Source organism: Vidua macroura, chromosome 3 (assembly GCF_024509145.1).
Source record: "Vidua macroura isolate BioBank_ID:100142 chromosome 3, ASM2450914v1, whole genome shotgun sequence".
NCBI lineage: Eukaryota > Metazoa > Chordata > Aves > Passeriformes > Viduidae > Vidua > Vidua macroura.
Genome location: NC_071573.1, coordinates 86,451,093 through 86,474,472, shown reverse-complemented (window position 1 = coordinate 86,474,472; position 23,380 = coordinate 86,451,093). Strand labels below are relative to the sequence as shown.

Genomic DNA, 23,380 nt, shown 5'->3' with positions numbered 1-23,380 from the left:
CTTAAAGCCATCACCACTTGTCCTGTCACTATATATTCTTGTAAAAAGTGCTTCTCCAGCTTTCTTGCAGGCCCCCCTTAGGTAGTGCAAGGCTGCTGTAAGATGTCCCTGAAGCCTTCTCATCTCTGTTAGAGATTAACAACCCCAGTTCTCTCAGTCTGAATTCATAGGAGAGGTCCTCCAGCCCTCTGATCATATTTGTCACCCTCCACTACACTCACTCCAACATGGACCTTATGTTGGGAACCCCAAAGTTGAATACAGTACTGCAGGTGGGGTGTCATTAAATATTTATATTTGTCTTGAGTTAGAGTTCAGATAAAGTCCTATCATAAATAAAAAAGGGAGCTGGGTACAGAGTTACATTTTAAGCTTTCCCCATCTTGCTGACAGCCATCCACACTCTGAATCCTTTTCTGTGAGTAGGTGATCATTAGAGTAAGGTGTAGTCTCTTCAAAACAGACACTCTATCTGACTTAAGAGTGGGAATAGAAATGTGGAAGGGGTGTTGTTTCAGCTTGACCCCCTTTAGGGTGTGGGGCACAAGAGTTATGGAACCTTCAGGAGACACCAGAAGAAGATGTGTGTCTGCAGCCTGGTGGCTGACTGGTGTTTCTGGCAGGGATGCAACATCAATGGGCAACTGTGCAGCTGCACCTAAAGAAAAAAGGGCAGCACAAGTTCAGTTTCCATCCTTTTCACATCCTGATACTACTAGTCATCCTAGTATTAGTGGTCAAGATCTCCAGCTTTGTATTGTTAAAACTTAGTATTTCTAAGATTAATAAAGGGGTGTAGTCCACATTGCCCATTTAATAGAGAAAACAGAATAACATGCTACAAATACTTTGTAGGTTGTTTTCTCATAAAAGAGAAAGAGTTACCAAACAGAGCATATTTTCTAGAAAGGAGACGAGATGGTGCTTTCTAACCAAAATTTTAAAAGAAGTCTAGAAATTGAGAGTTAAAGTTGGAAATTTAAGTTGCTGTACCTTCAGTTCAGATTGTTCTTTATAAGCAACAGGGAGGGAGTGGGTGTCAGTGGGTAGGAATTATGGAATGGAAGCCAGGAAAACACAAAGTAACCAAAAGATCCATGGGCACATGTTCATACCAGTCATGCTGCTATTAAGAATAAAATGTAAAGATTTTTTTTTTCTGGCAGACTTCCCGGTGCAAGTATTTTATTTCCCCTCCCACCTGCTTCTCCTCAGGAATAATGTAATGAACTGAGTAAGACATTTGCATTATTCATGTTTGCTATTTAATGACATCTTGGGTACATGATTAAGGAAAAGATATCAGAAAGTAGCATTCTCTATATTCCCAGCTTTCTACTAAAAAGTTTCCAAATGAAGATACTTGTTTCACAGCCTTATGTTATTTCCTGCTTTTTAGAGCTAGTGGTTTAACCCACCGAAACTGTTTTATTCCCATGACCATGTCTCCTTTTTTAAACCAATAATAATATTTGAGGTAGAACCCTTTTTTTTTTTAATTTTATGTATATGAAAATTGCTGTATACTCCTGTCTACCACAGAAGCAATATCTGAAAAGAATCCCTAGGAAGTCACTTAAGTAAAACTCCTCTCATAAATTTAGATAGCTATCTCTAGTTAAATTACCTTTTGCAAGGAGTTTATTACCAACTACTGTAAAAGGTTTTCCCTTATTCACCCCACAACTCAAGTTAATAGGTCTTTAATTTCTGATGTCTCATGTCTCTTTGTGAGACATATTACCAAACTCCTTTCCTCAGAAGTAAACAACTTCTCAAGCCTCTGTTTGGCTGTATTAAGGTTAATGCAAGTATTACAGCATAGCAGTAGAAATGCCTGGCAAAAAGAGCAGCCACATTTCAAGAAATCTCTAAAGACATAATGCAAATGAAAGATAAAGTTGGCATTGATAAAGGAATGTTGAGAGTCAGCTATTGCCACTCCATTTTAGAAGGTACTAACCTAGGCTTGATGGAAAGGGTCACACTCAAGCACTACATACACAAGTTTTCAGGGTTTCACTCACAACTCCAGGGAAAATCAGGCTAGACACAAAATCAGGACTTGCACAAAAGCCTGTGTGCTGCACCTTGTCTGTCAGCATTCCTGGCTGCTGCCCTGGCTGTAATTCAAGTTCAAGCAGTTACAAAGCTTAAGAAAAGCAAAGCCAAGCCCATCCACTGCTGGACTGAGGTGAAGCATCCTCAGACCCTCCCATCCCCAGACCATCCAGACCACAGAACCATGAGACTGGTCAAACAGTAAGCAGCCTTCAGCTTGGCTCCAGAGGCTGTTCTGAACCCATAGCTGAGCATGAATTCCTTTGAAAACAGCTCTGATGAGCATAGCTTACAATCTAGGCTTGAAAACAGGCTTCAGTCTCCAAGTAGCTGCCCAGGCAGATACATGGCTGAGGCCTGTGCACTGAGGTGTGATAATTGTGGGGGCTCTTTGGGGTCACCCCTCTTCCACAGGAATGCCATATAATTAGTTTCTGTGGGAGAGTGCCCTTAGCATGGGCTAGAGGGAGGGCAGTTTCCAATTTCTTTGTCCATGAAATAAGAAAGCAAGTAAAATTGAAAAAATGTGCCTATTTTTGTTAATATGAATGCAATTTCAACTGCATTTTATGATGATTTGAATGACAAGAAGATGTCTAATTAAAAAGACATAACATTTGGGGGTTTTCCATTTTGAGCCAAGATTTCTGAGTTCAGCATTCTCATAAAAATTATTCCAACAGGGACCATTAAAAGTGCTGTTGCTTTCCTATAGAAATTAAAATTTAAGCATCCATGCTGAAAACAGTTCTAGAAAATATTCTTCATATGCAAGAGAAATATTCTTCTGAGAAATTGCCATTACTTTCAAGATACTTCCAAGCTAACATTAGTGGCCCCTAATTTCAGCAACTCAATAGATGTAGGGTTAAAACAATCTCTTGTATACAGGAGGATCATTAAACACAGCAGAGAGAATGGCCAGGGCAATTCACTTCCATTGGTCAAATTTATAGGGAAAAGATGGCCCTGCCAAATTCAATTTACTTTATTATGTTGGAAAAAGTAATGCTTCTCTTAAAAAAAAAAAAAAAACCCAAAAACCAAAAAACAATACAAAACAAAACAACCAGATTCAATTATATATATAAGCAAGTATATTCCATTTTGCAGAAGGTCATGCATACAAGAAAGAGGCATATGGAATTGTTTCAAGAGTTAAATCAGAAATTTCAGACTCTGGACAGATTTCGGGATGTACCAAAATCAGGCAGTATGGTAAGTGTCCTTCTATTATATTTAAAATATGGTGGATCCTAAACAGTGAAACAAGAGCCTTTTGACTCCAGTACATTTCCCAAGAATGCCTCACCTTTAGGTACCTCAGAAATGAGAACCAAAGCTATTTTCAGAAATCCAACTTATGACAAGACTCATTGCATTCTACAATTAGACCATAATTAACTCACTAGCATTATAGATGACAAGTAATTGAACTGTAGGGAATGCACTTCAAATCTGTATGTGCCTGCAGTGTCTAAGGGCCTTTATACAGAGAAAGCAGCTCACTGATTTAATTTGACCAATAAGGCTTTTCCTCTAGCTAGGCCAGGTACAAACAAGTCCAGATGGATTTACCTGTATATGCAATTGTCCAGAAAACACACAAGATCTCTGTAATGCCATGTCTTTTCCAAAATAGATTTATAAATACTTACTATGGGAAAAGCAAAAATTAAATCATCCTGAGTTGAGGCTGCTATCATCGTAATTCAAATTTATACACACATGCATAACACTCTGACTACATCTGATAATGAGAGCAAGCAAATAGTTGATTCTACCTAATTAAAACAGCTAATTTAGTCTGACATACTTTTATCAGTAATATTTTGATTAATAATAATTTTTATATAATTTTAAAATGTGAAACATATATTAAATGGAACTGAGCTAGAATCATTGTATTCTACAACTTTTTCAGAAGAGCTGCTTTCAGACATGAAGAAGAGGTATTAAGCAGATGTGAGGCCAATGGATTTACATCTTTTACATCATCTTAATCCAGCAGAAATTTAGCCCTGATTCTTTGATGAACCTGTCTCTGTGATATGTGTTATTTTGTATCAAGTTCTCATTCCCCCTTTTGAGATCAGCTGACATGTAACGTTTCCATTTGTCTCCCTACTTGAGATTTGCTATTCACATAAAGCTTGAATTAATTCAAAATCTCAAAGGGAATCTCAGCAGAAGAGTTGTGTTTACTCTGTTTCACATTGGTGCTGTGCTTTTGAAAGGTCTGCTAATAAAAGCTGCCTAGAGGAATGATCTGTTTGTGAAACAGTCAGAGAATGATCCAGGTACCTAAATATAGGCATCTCAGGCTATTTTAGGCAGAGGTCTTGGTTTACAACACAGTACAGGCAGCAGTGATACAGGGCTCAAAGGGGATCTGCACCTCTTGTGAAAGAAGTTGGAGATCTAGAAGAAAGTCCAAAGGCATCTTAGACGGTGCAAAAATACTGGATTTTAGCAACTTAATCCCACCCATCACGTTACAGCAGAAATCTCTAATTAAATTGGTCCATAAAGTCTTTTACCTTATAAAATGTAGCATTAAAAAAATAAAAAAATCATTAAATAGAAAATAACCACCTTTCAGTCTGTTAATACTAATATAGGTGAGCTCATCAACCTAGGCAAGGTGGCTCTCACAGCATTTTCAAGGTTTCTGTCATTCTTCCATACACCTGCCACAATTTAAAATCCAGCTGGCAGTCTCCGTTTCAAACCACTCCATATTTCAAGCAACAAACTCTTCTCTGTTACCTTCCTTTCTCTTCTCCCTCTTTTCTCCCACTCTTAGAAAGATGTCTATTGGTACTGGATCTCTCAACCCATTCCTCACACATTTGTTCTTGTGAAAGAAAGGGCTTAGCTGGCAGCTCAGGTGAGGAGCTTGCCAAAGTGTTGATTGTTCACAGAGAAAGCGTCGCAGCGGTGCCGAGCACCCGGCAGCCTGGCTCCCTGCAAAGCCATTTCCCCTCTCCAGCTTCTGTGTCTCATGAGAGCACGTCAGCAAACAGCCCTATAAATGGAAACTGCCTTATTTCATCCTTGATTTTAATTCTTCTTTCTTTGGTCTTCAGGAGAACTCAGGACCCAGCAAGGCTCCATGGGACAGTTTCAAAACCACAGGTGACTACCAACACTATACAACGATAAATGTATTAGACACAGAGGCAAAAGATGCTTTAGAACTCAGACCAGCAGAATGGGAGAAGTGTCTGAACTTGCCTTTAGATGTGCAAGAAGGTGACTTTCAAACAGAAGTTTAACAGAAACGAACTGAACAAAACAGAAACAAAGTAAAAATAATTCATTGCACTGACAATAAAAAGACTTTTGGGAATCCTGACAATCCTGACACTCCTGTCTGAACATTGCAACTCCTTTATGTCAGGCTCTTCCTGTGCCAAATGTCAGTGGCTTTTTCGTACAGTATATTCCCGCTAGTGCGGCTAGTGGAGAACCAGGTGTACAATTCTTACCATCGTGTGTTGTAAGTACCCGTGGAATGGATTTGTAAGGTAATCTTTATAGATAAACCTCAAGCAACGATTCATGTTGTAACAGCTTCATTTGGTTTAGTTTTCAAAAAACTTCACCATGAAGCACAATGTATATATTTATGCAGTTTTTAAAGTTTATAACAGTCTGTTTGGCCATTACTACACTTTTTACTTTATAATATAAAAGCAAAGTTTTTGTCATTAAATGAATGTCTGTTGAGCTACATTCTTCATTGCTTTAAATGCAATAAAGTAATAATCTCACTTTTATATGAATAATATATTTCACATCTTTATTATTGCAGTTTTCTCTGGAAAGCTCAGAATAGCTTTCTCTGCTGCAGCTGTGTATAAAATATTTAAAATGTTGTATGGTGTAAATAAACCTTTGTCTACATATCAGTTTCCTAGTGCATTTTATTCCATATTGTTTCTCTTAAATTTGAATATTTATACAATTTTTTATAAAACACAAGTATGGAATATGTATTTGCAGTTTTAATAGCATGTTGTATGTAGCTTCTGCAAAAAGTTTCTGGATCATATTAGTAGGCTTCTAGCCATTCTGCATTTTCTTAGGGGTTTTTTCCCAACAATGTACAATATAAATTGGACTTGTCAGAATACTATTACAATTTTTCTGTCCTATAAGAATTTTTGACTAGTTATAGAAAGACAAATAATGGAAATAAGTTAAGTTTCAATGCACGGCACCCAAAGAAAACACTGACTTAAAATCATTATATCTTGTCCATGGTGGTCTTGCTGTATAGCAAAAAATAATCTCAAGATAAAAAAGTTCCTAAGTATTTTAGATTTTTAAAAACCACCAAAACAATGAACCAAACCCAAAAAAACTGAGTCAGTTTCATCATAAATCACAAGCAGAATATGATTATTCTTTGTATTAAAAATACAGTTAAACTATTAGGAATAGGAAGATTGAAGCTCCTTTTCTATGCATAGAATCAAAACCAAATCTTCAAAAATCTCATCTACAGCATGGCTGTGGGGGACACAGTTAGGATACCTCAAATCTTCAGATGTCATAGTTCTAGGAAAAAAAGTTTCAAAAACTATTTTGGTTCCTGCTGTATAAAAGTGAATATCCTGCAGCCTACTAGCTGGAGGGATCTTAGAGAGGAAGAAAACATGACCACCAATCTGCTTAGAAAGGAAAAAAGATAAGAATAGAGGCTTGTCAGTAAGAACTTAACCCAGAGAATTGGAAGAGGAAGATCAGCATCCATCTGTTAAGAGAAAAGTACTTAGGATCAACCTTGAGACCGATCTTCAGAAAGTGTTTCAGTTTGACAATCTTTTCTCCAGGCCATAAGGTATTTAAGTCACAAAAAGGAGCCTGTCTTTGCCTGCTTTGAGTAAGCATCTCATGCTGAGTGAAGACTTCTCTAACCTAATGCCTCAGGATCTAAATCTTTAAACATGCAAGAAATAACTAGCTACCAGCCTGGTACCAGGTCCAGGAACTGGCTTAGGTGCCTGGAGGTTAGGTGATGTACTATCACCCTGAGTAAGTTTGCCAACACTAAATTGGGCAGGAGTGTTGATGTGCTGGAGGGCAGGAGGGCTCTGCAGAGGGATCTGGACAGGCTGGATCAATGGGAAGAGACCAGTGCTGTGAGGTTCAACAAGGCCAGGTGCCAAGTCCTGCACTTGGGTCACAGCAATGCCCTGCAATGCTACAGCTGGGGGCAGAGTGGCTGAAAAGGGCCCAGTGGAAAGGGACTTGAGGGTGTTGGTGGCAGCAGCTGAGCATGAGCCAGCGTGTGCCCAGGTGGCCAAGAAGGCCAATGGCATCCTGGCCTGTGTCAGCAGCAGTGTGGCCAGCAGGACCAGGGCAGTGATTCTTCCCAGCACTGGTGAGGCTGTACCTTAAGTGCAGTGTCCAGTTCTGTGCCTCTTAATTTAGGAAGGATGTTGAGATGCTGGATCATGCCCAGAGAGGGGCAACAAGGCTGGTGAAGGGTCTAGAGAGTAAGTCCTGTGAGAAGCATCTGAGGGAGCTGGGGGTGTTTAGCCTGAAGAAAATGAGCTCCCTGACAGGAGGCTGCAGCCAGGTGGGGGTCGGTCTCTTCTCCCAGGCAACCAGGGACAGGTTGAGGAAGTGGACTCCCTTGCATCAGGGGAGGTTTAGGTTGGACATCAAGAAGAATTTCTTCACAGAAAGGGTGGTTAAACATTGGACTGACCTGCCCATGGATGTAGTGGAGTCTCCATCTCTGGAGGTGTTCAAGGAACAACTAGATGTGTCACTTAGTGCTGTGGTTTAGTTGACAAGGTAATGTTCAGTCAAGGTTGGACTTGATGATCTTGGAGGTCTTTTCCAACCTTAATGTTTCTGTGATTCTATCATTCTACACTGTGATACATCAATCAAACAGAACTGGCCGTTTTTCAAGAGGCTGATGCAGAAGGAGGCAGATGGCAAGGCTGGCTATGCAGCCTCCTAACTTTTCAGATCAGATAGTGCACCAAAAACCTCTCACTACATACAACAGAAACTGCACATTTTTGAAGGATTTCATTCCATATGGTAAGAAGTCTCAGAGCATGTGTTACAAAATTTATAGTTTTTGAGCCCAAATGAGGAAGCTTAGACCCCTGAATCCAGATATAAGCCTTAGCATCCTCCTTGACTGATCTAAACATAATACAAATCTTGAACACCTTGGTATTTCAATAACTGTAATGCAGAAATTATTTGTATAAGCTTTATATTACCTAACTCCTGTTCAATGGTGGTCTAGTTACAACTGTAGAAAGCTTAGGGTAGGCTGCAAACTTACCCAGGAAACACAGTAAATCAGTTTACACTCAATATGCTGCTGACCCAGTTGTGCTGTTATTAATAACTCAGTGGATTCAGGTTTAGCATTAGCCTGGGTGTTTGTGTATCACACAGCAGTCACAGATGTGCTTTCAGTGTATCAGCAGCAACATTCAGTGCGTCTTTATTTAGAGTTTGTGCTGCTCTGAGCAGAAAATGCTAGGCATTTTTATTTTCTTATATATTCCATATATAGAAATTAAAAGTATGCTGAAACCCAGTATATTTGCCTACTGATTTGACCGCTTCCTATTAAAACACAGTTTGGTTCCCATAAGCAAGATGCCACTCATACATGCAGTTTCTGCTCAATATCTCTGAAATGATGCATGTCAGACTAAGCCCAGCAGGAGAGTACAAACTTTTATGCATTGGCTTTAATGTTGATAAAGCACTGAGCAGATGTTTGGCATTTTATTATATGCAAATAAGAATTAAGTCAGGACTCCCTAAGTCATACTAGACACAGACATGACGGAGGGCCCTGCATCTGCTTACCAATTAGTGCCACTCAGCATGGCCTGGCTACCTCAGCTAGGGTCCAGCTGCAGCTACAGAAAGGTTCAGGTGTTTGAGGGTGGTTCAGGTGTTTGAGGACTCAGCCAATGTTCCTGTCACTAGCACTGGAGGAAACTGAGGCAGCCAAGCTCAGCCCACGGTTTACCCAAAAAGCAACTCAAAATACCTATTCCGTAGATGTATATACAAGAGGCAAAAATCTTTTTTATTAAAGGCTTCATTTTCTCAACAGTTTAAATACACATTAACAGTTGTATAAACTATTCAGTTCCTTTGTCTCCTTCTTACATGTGTATTCAAGGAAAGATTTTTTTTTCTGGCAAGTTAATGCTAAACAGAATATGGCCTGGACTTTTCCGTGTAGGGAAGCAGTGCATACAGGAAATCTAGCTGAGTGGCCAAAGATCACTCAGACAAGAGTTCAAGATGTCCAGGATTTCAGATCCAAGGCTGTGTAAAGGGGTTTTGTGTTGCTACCAAAATTATTTGCTACATGGGCCTTTGCCAAAGTGATGTTATTTAACCCAGAAACTTGGAGGCAAACTATGAATTAGTCACTATTAAACTCTAGAAACTCTAGAACTCTCTTCAGCTCTAGAAACTGCACATTTTTGAAGGATTTCAAGAATATCTCTTGGTGATAAGAAGGGAGGAGAGTGTTATGCTACAAGGGATGAGAGTGCTGCCATTCTGATGCACCTTTGGAGTTTAATGTTGGCATATATGTAATGCTAATGACTGTTTATGATGAAGATTTGGGACAAAAGACACAAAAAGCTAGAGATCTTTTCCATTTAATTAACTACTGAGTCTGAGTTCTTCTCAAGCAATGTATCAGTGCTCTTGGAAGTGTTGTCCTGACCTCCTCCTTTGAGATTGTCATTTGTTTCCATGACAATATGACATAAATCATCTAATATTGTTTTACACAGGATTAAACTGGGATAATCTCTTTTAAAAACAAACAAAAACAAATAATGAAGCAAAAACCATCCAAGCCCCAAGCTACATCAGGAGAAATGCTCTCTGATGCTTTGGCTTGTCTCTGTTTCCCATAGTTGCCAGACCAGGTTTAACAAAAGGCCTGCTTCCCACTTGGAAGCAGGCATCCATCACAGCATCAGGAGTTTGCTTTCCATTGGGCTATACAAGGGGATCTGGAGATCTCTGTTGGCAATCAGCAGATGGAGACATGCACTTATAGCAGACTCTCAGTTCCTCAGGCGTTAGCTTGAGGCTGTGCTGCATCTCTTGATAAGGCACCAGAAGCAGTTTGTAGGAGCAAACTTTATTTCCCTCTCTCAAAACAGTGTCATAGGGCTCACTTGTGCAATCAAACCCCTTCTTATGTGCTGAGGGAGGAATCCAGGGAGATACCCAGCTGAATATGTGCTTGGGGAGCTGTGATTCATTTCTAGCAGGGTCTCAAACAGTGCAATGCTGTAATCTTTTCTACTTACTTTTTTAGAAACACCTTTCTTTGCAAGGAAAGCACAAGTGGCCTCACTAAGAGAAATTCAATTACTGATAAGATAGGCATGACTACCAACACTAGCACTCCCACTGAAGTGTTTCATCCATTAATTACAATTGTAAGATAAAGTAAGGGCCACTTATCTGGTTTTGACAAAATTGCCTCTTAAGCTGCATCAGACCATCCTGTGGCACTGAGTTACTCCAATTTACTATACTACAGGACTGATCCTCTCATTTGTTCTTCACTGGTGTCATTTTATTCCTCATTAATTCTTATGAGGAACAGTTAATGATTAACCAATTCAACTTCCTCCCTCGACAATATAAGTTTCTGCTATTGGCCACAGTTGCCTCTTTTTTAGGATTACAAACCCACGCTCATTTAGTTCCCATCTAGAAGTCCTTCTCTGATTTCTCCTATCCCTGTGTCCTTTACAGCTTTTACAAGTCTGCTAAAGTTCTTAAATTAGTTCAGTAAATCCATAATTCATCAGACTATTCTGCTTGTTTCATGCAGAAAAAGGAAAAACTCTATGAGGAAGCTTCTAAAATTCCTTTTTATTCAGTAGGAAAAAACAAAAACTGAGAAATACTTAAACATTCACTTTTTTATCTAACCACTTAATGGAAAACGCATCACCATCTCTTTGAGCAAGAAATAAGCACCAGCAGCTTCTCTTATTTCTCTTGACAAGTACACGGAAATATTTTTTTTTTTTGCTGCTCCTTCTCCCTGGTGATGTGAAGACCGACTTTCTTTCCTAAGTTACACTGTTGCACCAAGACTGACAGAGAGATCTCTACAGCCCATTGACTAGGTGACAGTCCAAAAGTGAGAAAGGGCTATGCAAATCCTTTCAGATGGAGTAGCAGCTGTTTCCCTGGAAGTGTGCTGAATTCTCAATTTTTACTTTTTTTTGGTGAACCTCCTTCCTCTAGGTGTATGTTCAGAGTGATGCCCATCACTTCTTGACTCTCTTCTTGAAATCATAGAATGGGCATCTAAGGTGGGGAAGGGCTTGGGATCTGCTGCTCATGTCTGCTCATCCCTGTGACTTAAGGTCCTCAATAGAGGTGAGACTGGATGGCTCTAGTCTCAATGTTTGTTTTCTTGTTGATTATCTTGGGCAGCTATTGGGAAGCCCAGCTGGAGATGTTTACTTTTTATACACTGTATAAGCAGATAATGTACCTTGTTCAACATATGGAGGCAAGCATAGGAAACAGGCATCTAAATCTTATGACCATCAAAAAATCAAAGTCCTTTTGTGGATCAAATCCTTAAGAATTGAAATACTTTAAAAATCTCGTTCTCAGAATCCAGTTTTAAGAACAGCAAAAAACTAGTGTTTATTCCTTTTATCAGTTGAATGATTTATTGAATTATATCCCTAAATTATTGATTTAGGAAATTGCAAAAGGTGATTCCTGAAGGACCTCATAGTATTAAAAAAAAAAAAAAAAAACCAAAAAAAAAACCCACCACACCCAAAACTGGAATTGATTAGTATGCATGTATGTAGATGTTCAATTTCTTATTTGGTATCTCCTTGGACCCAACCACTTTATTCCGTGCTCTTTTCAAGAGATATGTATTAGGAAAAGATTTTCAGAGCTCTTTTTAGTAATTAGGTTCCTAAATCAAGCAAGAATTATCTCTGGTTTTTAAAGACAGATAGGCAGAATTCTTTCTATCTAATTTAGAATTCTAACCAAAACATTGTCTTGTCAAAATTTCAAACACAGAACTCTGCAGGGCAATCTAACTCTGCCTATTGTAGCTATCCAGGTTATTTTTGCAACCTACAGAAAAAGGGAAGCACTTCTGAAGCCCAGCTAGGCTCAGCCAGTTCTCTAAGTACAGATTGATTGCACAAAGAATTTAAAAGCCTTATGAGAGCAATAAAATTCTTCTAAATTAAGCACCAGATTTAGTAGGATTTAGACATCAACTTGTGAGCTAAAGTCTAAACTCCCATTATAATCACCCAAGAACAGGTCAATACAGTCAATGGAGTCTAAAAGCTAATCCAGCTTTCCCTTTACCAGAAGAAGGATGCAGTTCACATGAGATGGGCCACATTTTGTGAAACATTTACATGGGGACTGCACACTGACACGAAAACTTCACCCCACATCTAAAATGATACTAGTTTTAACATGGGAATCCCACTACAGGGGAATATTTTCTCAGACGTTTCAGGATATCCTGCTTCCAGCTATTAATTCAGGGAGGCATGGGATTATGGGTGCCATGTCAGATTTCCCAACTTCCTGTAAATGTCAGAGCTACCCTCACTATCACACAGTGCCACTATTTAATCAGAATCTACCTTGCCTGCCCCTCTTCTGAACATTTGCTTCAGTTCAAGTAGAGGATTCACTTTCTCTATAATTTTATTGTTACACCTCTAAATCCTGTATGTGGATTATCCAGATTTTCACCCTCCTGAGAGGCAAAGGACCACAGCCCAGGACAATTTAAGCTGCCAAGTATCAGTAGACTGTGAAAAAGCACATTCTAGAAGATTAAATATGGGTCAGGCAGACATGACAGAGTTATGGAGCCAGGAAAATTACAGTGTTATGCTTTGAGCTGATGTTAGATTTCAGCCACAAATGGTGTGCTAGAATATGAATGCTTGCCTGGCGCTGCAGTCTTGATTTTTCACTCCATGAGAATCTCCTAACAATTGGGCAACAGTCAAGCTACTTTTTTTTTGGACTCTAGCCCTCTGATGCTCTTATTTCTGTTTACACAGAGGCCAGACTTGAGGAGATGACAACAGTACTGTGTGATGCCTTCCTGAAACTCAGAAGGTGGTGGTTCAAACCTTTCTCAGATGAGTAGACTGGGGAAGCTTTCCAGCTTCCTCATACTGTCTTCTGACCAGCAAATAATTATGCAATGAAGGAAAGACAATCCCCTCCTCAGAGCAGATAAGTTAGTGGGTAGACACAGGCCATGCCATCTGAGAAAAAATTACATGCTATAATTGACAGAAAAGCATAAGGATGGTTTCTCAGTGGCTCCCTTAACCAATTAGTTTAAAACCAACCAGTTCTCAAGGGAGATTACACAGAAGTAGAAAGGAAAATCTCTTACACCATAAAAAACCTTCTAATTATCATTGCATGGGAAAGGAGGGAATAGTGTTTTGTATTACAGTCCAACCCTAATCTGTGCCACAAATGGTGACTTTCAGGTTTTATATGGAAAATATATTTAAAAAAAAATTCATTATCCCTCAACTAAGAAAATAAGAGGATATTATAAACTTTTAAAGCATGCTTAATTCTTGGTCTAAAATAACTGTACATAATTTCATCATACCTAATTTCAAAAAAAAAAAAGGGTTCCAAATCATCTGTCTCAGCACCATGTTATAACATGATGGCTATCTTTTGGGGGCTGTGCTGGTTTTGGCTGGGGTAGAGTTAACTTTCTTCACAGTGGCTGGCATGAGGCTGTGTTTTGGATTTGTGCTGAACACAGGGTTGATTAATTATAGAGACGTTTCTGTTATTGCTGAGCAGAGCTTACACAGAGCCAAGGCCTTTTCTACTTTTCACACTGCCAGGCTGGTGAGGAAGTTGGGGTTGCATGGGAGGTTGGGAGGGGACAGAGCCTGGACAGGTGACCCAAACTGACCTAAGGGATTTTCCAGACTGTGTGGCATCGTGCTCAGTGTATACAGTGGGTGGGAGAAGGAGGAAGGTTGGAGTGAGGGTGTTTGTTTTCCCAAGTCACTGTTACTTGTGATGGTGCCCTACTCTCCTGGAGATGGCTGAACACCTGCCTGCCCATGGGAAGCAGTGAATTCATTCCTGGTTTTGCTTCACTCATGTGCATGGCTTTTGCTTTCCCTCTTAAATTGTCTTTATCTCAACCCATGATTTTTGTAGCTTTACCCTTCCAGCTCTCTCCTGGATCCTACTGGTGGAGGAGTGAGTGAGCAGCTGTGCAGTGCTTGGCAGCTGGCTGGGGTTAAACCACGACAGGAACAATTATCCAGGCAATTAAAAGGTATTACAACATGTACATATATTCACAGTGAAGAGACTAACTTTGACCTGAAAAAATTATTTTTTTGAAAAAGCTCATTACAAAGACATGTATTAAATTAAAAGAAGATTTTAAGTAATTTTTTTAAATTTACTTTACAATGGTCACTTAACATCCTATGTTCCTCTAAAACTGTGATGGCAGTAAAGAAACTGATTAATTTTGGTAAGGGAAAGAAAAATCATTCTTTTTGCAGCAATTAATATTTGCATAGCAAGAGGTCCCCTATTTTAATAAAGAACCCTCTTTGAGGATGACAGCCTTCAAAGTATGCATCAGAACTTCTTAAGAACTCAATGCAAAAAGTCTCCAAAAGTTAGAAAGAAAACATCCTTTATTCATCTTGTTTGGAATGAGGTCCTAAGACAGGATCCAAGTTTTGCCTCTAAATAGGAGGTTGAAGCCTCTGTTAGACAACCATTTCTTCCATTTTCAGTACACCTAAAATCACAAAGCACTGGAGAACTTTGGAAACTTCCATGATCTGAAGACACTGCAGAATTTACAATAAGTATGGAAATCAATTTTGTATGGGTTATTAGCTGGTAAGTGCTTGGCTACAAGACCCTGGGTTCTCAGGTAATTTTTTATATTTTTACCATTTTGAAATTTTGTGTTCAGAACATTTTCTTCCTATCTTGGCCAGCTCAGTGGCATTGTATTAAGAAGCAAAGACATAAGCAGATAACCTTTTGGAGAGGGATAATTTTCTAAAGCTAGTGCTTAGAGAATTTTTTTCTCAACATATGTAATTGTAAAAGGAAAAGGCATCAAACAAAGGCTTCTTAGTGGAAAAAAAAAAAAAAAAAAAAAAAAAAAAAAAAAAAAAAAAGCCCAGGGTGCTGGTGTACATCTCTTCTGCACAGTGCTTTTGGCCCATCCCTCCTATCTTTCTGCATGGCAGCCCTGCTTGGACATATCAACTTCTTGCCCCAGTTTGATGTCATCTGCCAAAGTAATAAGAATGCATTACTTTGCACCTTTGACAAATTGGACAGGTCTAAAAATAAACCCCTGCAGTGCTGCATTTACAATCTGCCTCTAAACCCACAGAATCTCTGAGTTCAGCAATGTTTTTACCCACTTGGCTTCCCATCCATTTACTGCCATCCTAACTTGGGTACAATTATAGAATCATAGAATGTCCTGGTCTGGAAGGACCATAAGATCATCTAGTTCCAACACCCCTGCCTTGAGCAGGCTCACCTTCCACTAGACCAGATTGCTCAAATCTAATCACTACCAAAAATAAGACCAAAACTATTACCTCTTACAGCTGTCACATCTTCAAACCATTTCACTTCTGCAAGGGTGGATCTCCTGAGATAATATTTGGAATTTAACAGGCTGCAGTTCACACATTGCTTGAAGACCCACTGAACATGTAAAAATATTGAGCAAGGGAGATTATTTGAGGAAATCTGTCTAATTGCAAACATGTGTTTCAGATAATTAAATAGTTGTTGCCATACCAGCTGTTCTATCAGGAAATGCTTGTCAGCTTTGAGTCCATATTCAACTTTATCACGCAGACCAAAGACAACAGGATGTATTTATCTCTTTAATCACTATATTTTGACTACTTGTGACCTGTGCTATGACTTAGATATTGATCCTAATCTTTTAAAGGGTAAATATTGATACAGTTATAACTTTTATTAAATTTCCAGATTTTCCACTCAAGATAGATGACTGGGTTTAACATATATTACACTGTTGACTACGAAAGATATATTTTTTATATTTTTGAAAGTGAATACTAATAAATACTCCATTCTTCCAAAATATCTATTTCAAAATACACTAACCACTTATTAAAAGATAATGATAAACAAAACTGTATGAATAATATTTCAGGATGGTAATATATTAATTTTCAAACATGAGTGATGAATATTTTTTAATCTTATTTTTACACAATAACTGTATTTTGTTATTAGTAGTTAGATTGCTGTGGGAAATGTCAAGGCTGGGCAGGGAAAGTTTTTGCTCGAGGTCCCCAGAGCTTGTTCTGGGATGGAGCAGGTGTGCACTTCAGGTGTTGCTCTGTCCACCACTCCCATCAAACCCCTGTAGGTCTAGGCACAGGAACATGCTGGCTGCTCAGCCATGCTTTCCCTTGTCTGACAGCAGAGGACAGCACACCGTGTGTTTTTGTATCCCAGCAGGTTGCCAGGCCCAGGCAGTGAAGAAAGGCCAAGGCAGAAGTGGTGTCACACAGAAGGGATGGTCCAGCAGCAACAGACATGGCAGTCACCAGGAGGTTACTTGTTCATTTTTCCAGAAATTGATTCTGTCTCCCAGCTCCTGAGAAGCTGTACACTGCCACCCTCCCATGCTGAAACTCCATTAGGAATACAGCCAGATGTGTGCCCAGGAGGTGCTTCTCAACATGTCCTTCTCCACCTGTGCTGTGTTCTTTCACCACCAGATCAAAATTCCTGCCCTTAGTGTGGGGACAGGCCTAAATCCATCTCCTTCTTCTGCTGGCCCGTGTAGAAGTGAGGCAATTAGCAACACTTAGATGAGAGAAGAGAAAAAAATCCCAGCACCAGCATATCCTACCATTGTGCTGTACCCCATTCTTCTGACCCTGAGGGGAGATGACTGGATACCCTTGCTGCACTCCAGCATGAAGATCCTGTTAGTGCTAAGCATGAGAGAAGTGAAGTCTCTAATCCCCACCCTTCTCTCAGGCCTAAAACTGCTGAAGGGCTCACAGTACCCTCTGCCTGGCACCATTTGGGATGTGCAGCACACATATGGGATGTGCAGCAGCAAATTGATGGTTGTACCTCTGCCACTGACCTTCCTGCCATACCTTCTTGACAGCAGTACTGATTGTCTAGATGTAAGAAGGATGGGAAAACAAAGTGAACTGTCTCAGCCATTTAGTGGAAAAAAGAAGTCAAATATCCCATCCTTCTTTTTAAACAATTAAGAATGATGGAATCACTAAGAGCTTTGTTGTGGACTCTTACTTGCTGGCCTGCTGCCTGAAGAAAAGTATTGAAAAGATTAAGGGGTCTACAAGAGAAAAAAAGAGAGTCTAAAATAGATTGAAGACAGGAATACTTAAGTGAGGTTGTTTAAATGGCATTTTTATCTCAAGAGCCTCTCTAAAAAAAATCTTTAGCAGCTCAGGTCATCAAAGGAATTTCACAATGATCAGAAATCAAATTATTACAATTCACAGATTTTCTGGTTCAAGAAGTGACTATTGCAAAGTTTACTTCCATTTCAAAGGGTTGTCTCATCTCAGCAGCTGTTTTTTGTGTCCCAGATGTCTATCTGCCCTCTCTGTGAACTGACACACAGTGGTGTGCTAGTTAGTTCCACTTCTACTTCAAAGCTCATAAAATCACCCCACAGTTCTCTCCAGGATGTGAATGTTTATGAAACACCAGTCAGCAACCCTGACTGCAACCAGCAGCACCTATTTTTGAAGCCAGCAGGCTTTTTAGCTTCATGCTACACATCCACAGCATCAGAGTCAAATATCATGAAAACTGAATTAACCTGCATGAGAAAAAGAAGCCAGCGAGTTCTCCTTGCCAGAGAATGCTTTAGCTTTATTGCAGCCATGTTGTCATCTGTGTCACCATAGATGGGCACAAACAAGAAAAAGGTATGCCTTATTGCTTAAAGCATTCTGGACAGGCAGGAAGGCTGGTGAAGAATTTGTTTTGGTGACAGCTGGAGGAGCCTAGAGGGCTGTCAGCTCTAATATAGTCAGATTGAGGATTAATTCCCACATGCAAGATGCGGGTATAAGCATCAAAATTTGGAACCCATTTAATCAGGGGAGCAGCAGAGTCTGCTCTGGTCAGCAGGGGATGTGTCATTTGCTCTCAAATACACAGGTTCAGGGTTTTCACTTCAGCAAAGTATTCTTGTAGATGCATAAGCTGACTGTTTCAAGTTCCTGAGTATTGGAAAATCCTTCTCTTTTACAGAAGAACCATAACAATTTTGCTCCCAAAAAAAAAAAAAAAAAAAAAAAAAAAAACAAAAAAAAAAACCAGAAAGATTGCACGTGAGATTACTTGAACTGCAGGTAGATCACCTTACCTGAAGAGATAAGCAAATTAGGACAGATTTTGTTCTTCAGAACACCAGATAAATCTGGGATAAATCCATAGGTCTCATCAGAGCTGGCTCTTATTCATACAAGTGTAAGCAAAGCAAGAAAAGTCTAGTTAATTCTTTTCCCATATAGTGTAGAGAGATGTGGACATTTGATGTGTATGTTATTTATTCTATCAATCTCTCTTTATGTATAGTGCTATCACATAAATCAGGAAAACACATCTATAGATTTGTTTTCTTTTTCCTGTTTTAAAGGAAGACTCTGGCAAGGACAACCCATTGGCAAGAGGCAGAAGTTGAACTCCAGCTATCATCCCAAATACAATATGAAACTTCCCAGAAACATTGCGAATTTCAGTTTTGTTTGGAACAAACAGCTTCTAAAAGTTTCTAAAAGCTTCCCTTTCAGGCAACATAAAAAAATAATTCTATTACCTGCAGTTAGGGTTCTGACAATTTTAACAACTAGTCATTAGATTTTCATAATTGCAGCGTTTCCTAGATACATTGTGTCACAGATACACATCTGTGTAATCTTTTATTGTATGCATTCAGTCTGTCTTTAAAATCCAGAAGTGGAAAAATAGCACCTCCTGCCTAGCAAAGCTATTATTTTAAGTGTCAAGCACTAGGCTTTTTGAGACAAGTGAACCTATAGTAAGTAAGAACAATTTTATGTGGAGAGTCTGATCCCAAACACAGTCACTCAGACCTCAACTGGTTAGATTTTCAAGATCAAAGAAAAGGCAGACAAAACCCAGCTTTTCACCTGAACTCCAGATTTGAGACATCTTTCCTTGAACCAAACTTGCTATATGCCAAATCTGGATTATTTTAGCTCAAGCTGAGGTTCTCCTTGAGAGGCCAGATAAGTGCATGTGTAATCTGAAAAGCTGGAAGGGAGTAAATAAGGGCTCCTCTTGTTCTGCAGAAGAATCAGAGAGCAGAAGTTAGCCCTACAGTACACTGATACTGCAGATCTGAGATGTTCTGAGGAGGGAAAAGTTTCACTAGTATCCTCCTCCTTCCTTCATACTAATTTTGGCAGATTCTTTAATTTCCTAGGGTAAGTCTGACCAACTTGAAACTATGCCATCCTAACAGATTGGTACAAGCATGAGGACAGGAGACAATGTACAATAGGTGTATGAAATGTGCCAAGACATGAAATTTTTTTCTGCCTAAAGCTTCCATACTTCTTACAGATAGGGCAAGTGCTCAGGAATTGCAGTAAAATTTAAAAAAATTAAAATAAAAAAAATAAAAATAGAATGAAACAAAATTAACTTCCACAGCTGCTGGAGGCTTTCCCTGACCTTTACATGTATTTGTGAGTGTACTTCTTTGTAGAAAGACATTAGGGAAGATAGTAAAATGTGCTTTCCTACCTCTTCCATACCTGACAACAATTTCATTATTTTCTTCATTATTCCATACTCTCACAAATAAAGAAGAGATGCTGGTTTTCAATGGCTAAGAAATGCATCATTTTTCATCTATAAAATCAAAATTCAACTTTGTCCTTACTGAGTTGGTCTTTTGAAAGAAAGTCATTAGTGCATGACCAATGGAATTAAAAAAAGAAATGCATCTGTGCAGGAACAATTTTGCTCCACAAATAACTCCAGAAAGTCAGATTCCTGTACACTGACATCAGGGCTCTTCATTTGGCTCTTCACCAAATCAAGTTATAAAAAAGAGCATGAGGCATCCCACAACCAGCTACTCCTAGACCGCTGCAAGCAAAACTGTGAACACCAGGCGAGACACAATCCTCACTGCTGCCATGCAAGATACTACTTCTGAAATTCTCCTGCATTTTTCTTTGCCATGTTAGTAAATCATCATGGTGTTTTTAGCAGTAAACATATCTACTCTGCCTTTAAAAATCACAGTTTTGCACTCCCGCAATAAATTTCACTTAAATATATGCAAAATGAAATATTTACTTTCAACATCATTCTCGAAAAGTATTTTTGATTTGTCTGTTTGGCTTTGGATGTTGTTGTGTTTTTTCAATAAAAGTGGACCTAGGTAAAATTGAAGACTTCAAGAAATCTGAATCATATAATGAAAAGCAATTTACCATTCTGCCTGGAGAGAGAGGTTTTCCATCAGTGTGTCCTTCTTGCAATGACTTATGGATTAGAAGCATAGAGGTTCTTTAAAAAGAGAAAAAGAAAAAAAAAAACCCAACTAAGTGAAGATTAATATAATAAGATGTAGGCTGAGAATAGCACATACAGACAAGAAAACAAATGAGTGGTTCTGCCAGGGAGATAACAGAAAATAAAAAGAGAGTGGTCCTGGGCCAGGCACCCTGCAAGATAACATGATAAAAGTTATAGTAGAGGAGCTACACCACAGAGCAAGACGTGGATGCAAAAATAATAGAGAGGTGAGGCAGAAGTACAGATATTGTCAGTCACAGATAGAGCTGAAAAGGACTAGGATGCAGCGTAAGTGACAATGCTTGGTTCCGCTGGTTGCTGTTGCAACTCATATCTGAAATCCCCGTGACACGTATTTCTCCACATCTTAAAATTATTAAAAGCAGAAAACCATGAATTTATTCCAAGAATTTTTTATAAAATTCTTCATTAAAAGAAAAAAAAAAAAGATAAAATAAAATAAAATGTTATATAAATGTATTACATAAATCCCAAAACTTTCTATGAAATTACATGACTGCTAACTGGGAAAGAGACAACTTAATGTTTGCACTGAGGTATCCACAGCCTGAAGCTCAAAATCTCAGGGTCCAGAGGAACTCTCTGGTGATTCAGCATTCAATTACTATAAATGTATGCACTGCCACAGCCTAAGCATGTACAGAAAAGACTTCCTACTTCTAATGCTACACTGGGTACTTACCTTGGTTAAGCTAACATTAAAAGGGTACCCACGCTGACCATGCTTACTGCATCCTATGGGCCTGCTGTTATATTGTGAGTTCATACTATGTTCAGCTGTTCCCTGCATAAATATTTAATTTTTTTATCAAATGGGCAATAGAAGACCGTGGTTCCTAAAATCTCCGCAGGCTTATCTGCTCACTCCTGGTAACTGTGAGTGCACTCTTTAGCAACAAGTAATCACGTCCTTTTCAATATCCAGCCCTCATCTCAGGTGATGCTCAGGCACAAGTCACCTGAAATAACAGCAACCTGTCCCCCAGAGCTGAATAAAGTAACTCACATTCTGCTGGGTTGATCCAGAAATTACTTGCTGCTATGCAAATAAGGCAACTGGAAGCCAAACAGGGAGCAAAAAAAAAGATCAAAGTGAGATTTTGCAAATACGTGGAAAGCCTCTCATACCAAAAGCAGTCCTGTTTGCTGAGGGCTGCTCTTGACCTGCCTCCCAAACTCACAGCAATAGGAATATATTGCCATAAGGCCACAGAAACACTGGTCTAATTCAAAAACTTTTCAGAAGTAAGTCTGTAGTAGTCATGGGGATGAAGATAATGAAAGATAACAATGGTTATGAAGACAGAAAAAGTCATCAACAACCTTGAAGAACATTTCTATCACCCTCTGGACCTCAGGGCTGTGAAAAATCTGTGTGGAGTGTGCACATTAATGGCAGGTATAGGGGGAATGACTTGCTTCACAATTGTTATGCAGCATCCTTCTTGAACCAGAGGGCACCAAAACTAGGCACTTGAAACTTAGCACTATACAGCACAATTCAATACAATTTAATAATTAGCCCCTTTCAGCAAAACAGCTACCTGAGCTCCCTGACAGCTAATACTCATGACACATGAATTCCTGTTAAATTGGCTTATTTTGGATGACCCCAACTATCTTCCAATACCAGGGGTTTAGAAGGCTTAGCCTGATTTTCACCTATCTGAATAATATTTTTCAGTGCCATTTTTTCCAGCCTGCAGAAAAAGGCACTTTTAGTAAGCTTAAAGCAAGACAATACTGCTTAACAAATCTGCTGGGGCTGATTTGTTTAACAGCACTCATTTTAGATGGATGTGCTGAATCTACACACAATTTGTGAGTGATGTGATTTCTGACAGCTATGACTATTAGTGTCCTTGAATGCTTTGGGAACACAAGTCAGGGTAATAGGTTGATATTACTGAATACAGTGTTTTTAAAATGTGTATTGCTGCTGAGACATGCACATGAAGGAAGTAATCTACATGGAATTCAGGAAAAGAAACGTCAACCTTTTGTTTATGTACACAAAGCAGAGAAAAAGGCATCATTTCAAATTACTTTATTTTCAACAAATTTTCCACATCCCACAGGAGAAAGAAGACTGACTCCTTGAGTACAGATCCATCATTTAATCATGTTCCAAATCTGTTTCCCATGTGCTTGCTTTTACTCTTCTGAGTGCAAAAACTTAGAAGACTGTATTTTGAAAACCTTTGCAAAGGTGAGGTGAGAGGGGGCACTAAGGTGAAAAGATTCTCTCCCACAACAGAGCAGTTCATATTGCAGGTTACATTTGCAGGAGAATGGCTTGTAAGGGAAATTATATTCCATCTCCTCAGCAGTGGTGAAATGCATCTGAAGTAGTTTCTAGTGCCTAGTTTTGATCCCCCACAGTTCTAGAGGGATGTGGAGAAAGCAGAGAGGGTTTCTAAGACATTCAGAAGTCTAGGAGAAAGTGGAGAAAGTCTCCAAGACATGTAGAGTTCTAGGGCACATGATCAACCTCTATGGAAGAAGATGACCTCCAGAAATCCTATCATACCAATATTCCCTTCAATCTCACAAAAGCATAATCCATGATGCTTTCTCCATTGCAAGAGATTCTTGAGAAAATTTGGCGGTGTAGGAC

General features: G+C 39.1%; 1 protein-coding gene across 1 annotated transcript in view; it reads left to right on the top strand.

Annotated features, from left to right (window-relative positions):
- ADGRB3 (adhesion G protein-coupled receptor B3) overlaps positions 1 to 5,970 on the top strand; it is a 452,974-nt gene extending 447,004 nt beyond the window's left edge. Inside the window, exons 31-32 of the mRNA XM_053973447.1 lie at positions 3,175 to 3,279; positions 5,151 to 5,970. Of these exons, the coding sequence (XP_053829422.1) occupies positions 3,175 to 3,279; positions 5,151 to 5,339 (294 nt within the window). The 3' untranslated portion in view covers positions 5,340 to 5,970. The remainder of the gene's footprint in view (positions 1 to 3,174; positions 3,280 to 5,150) is intronic.
- Positions 5,971 to 23,380: the final 17,410 nt, after the last annotated feature.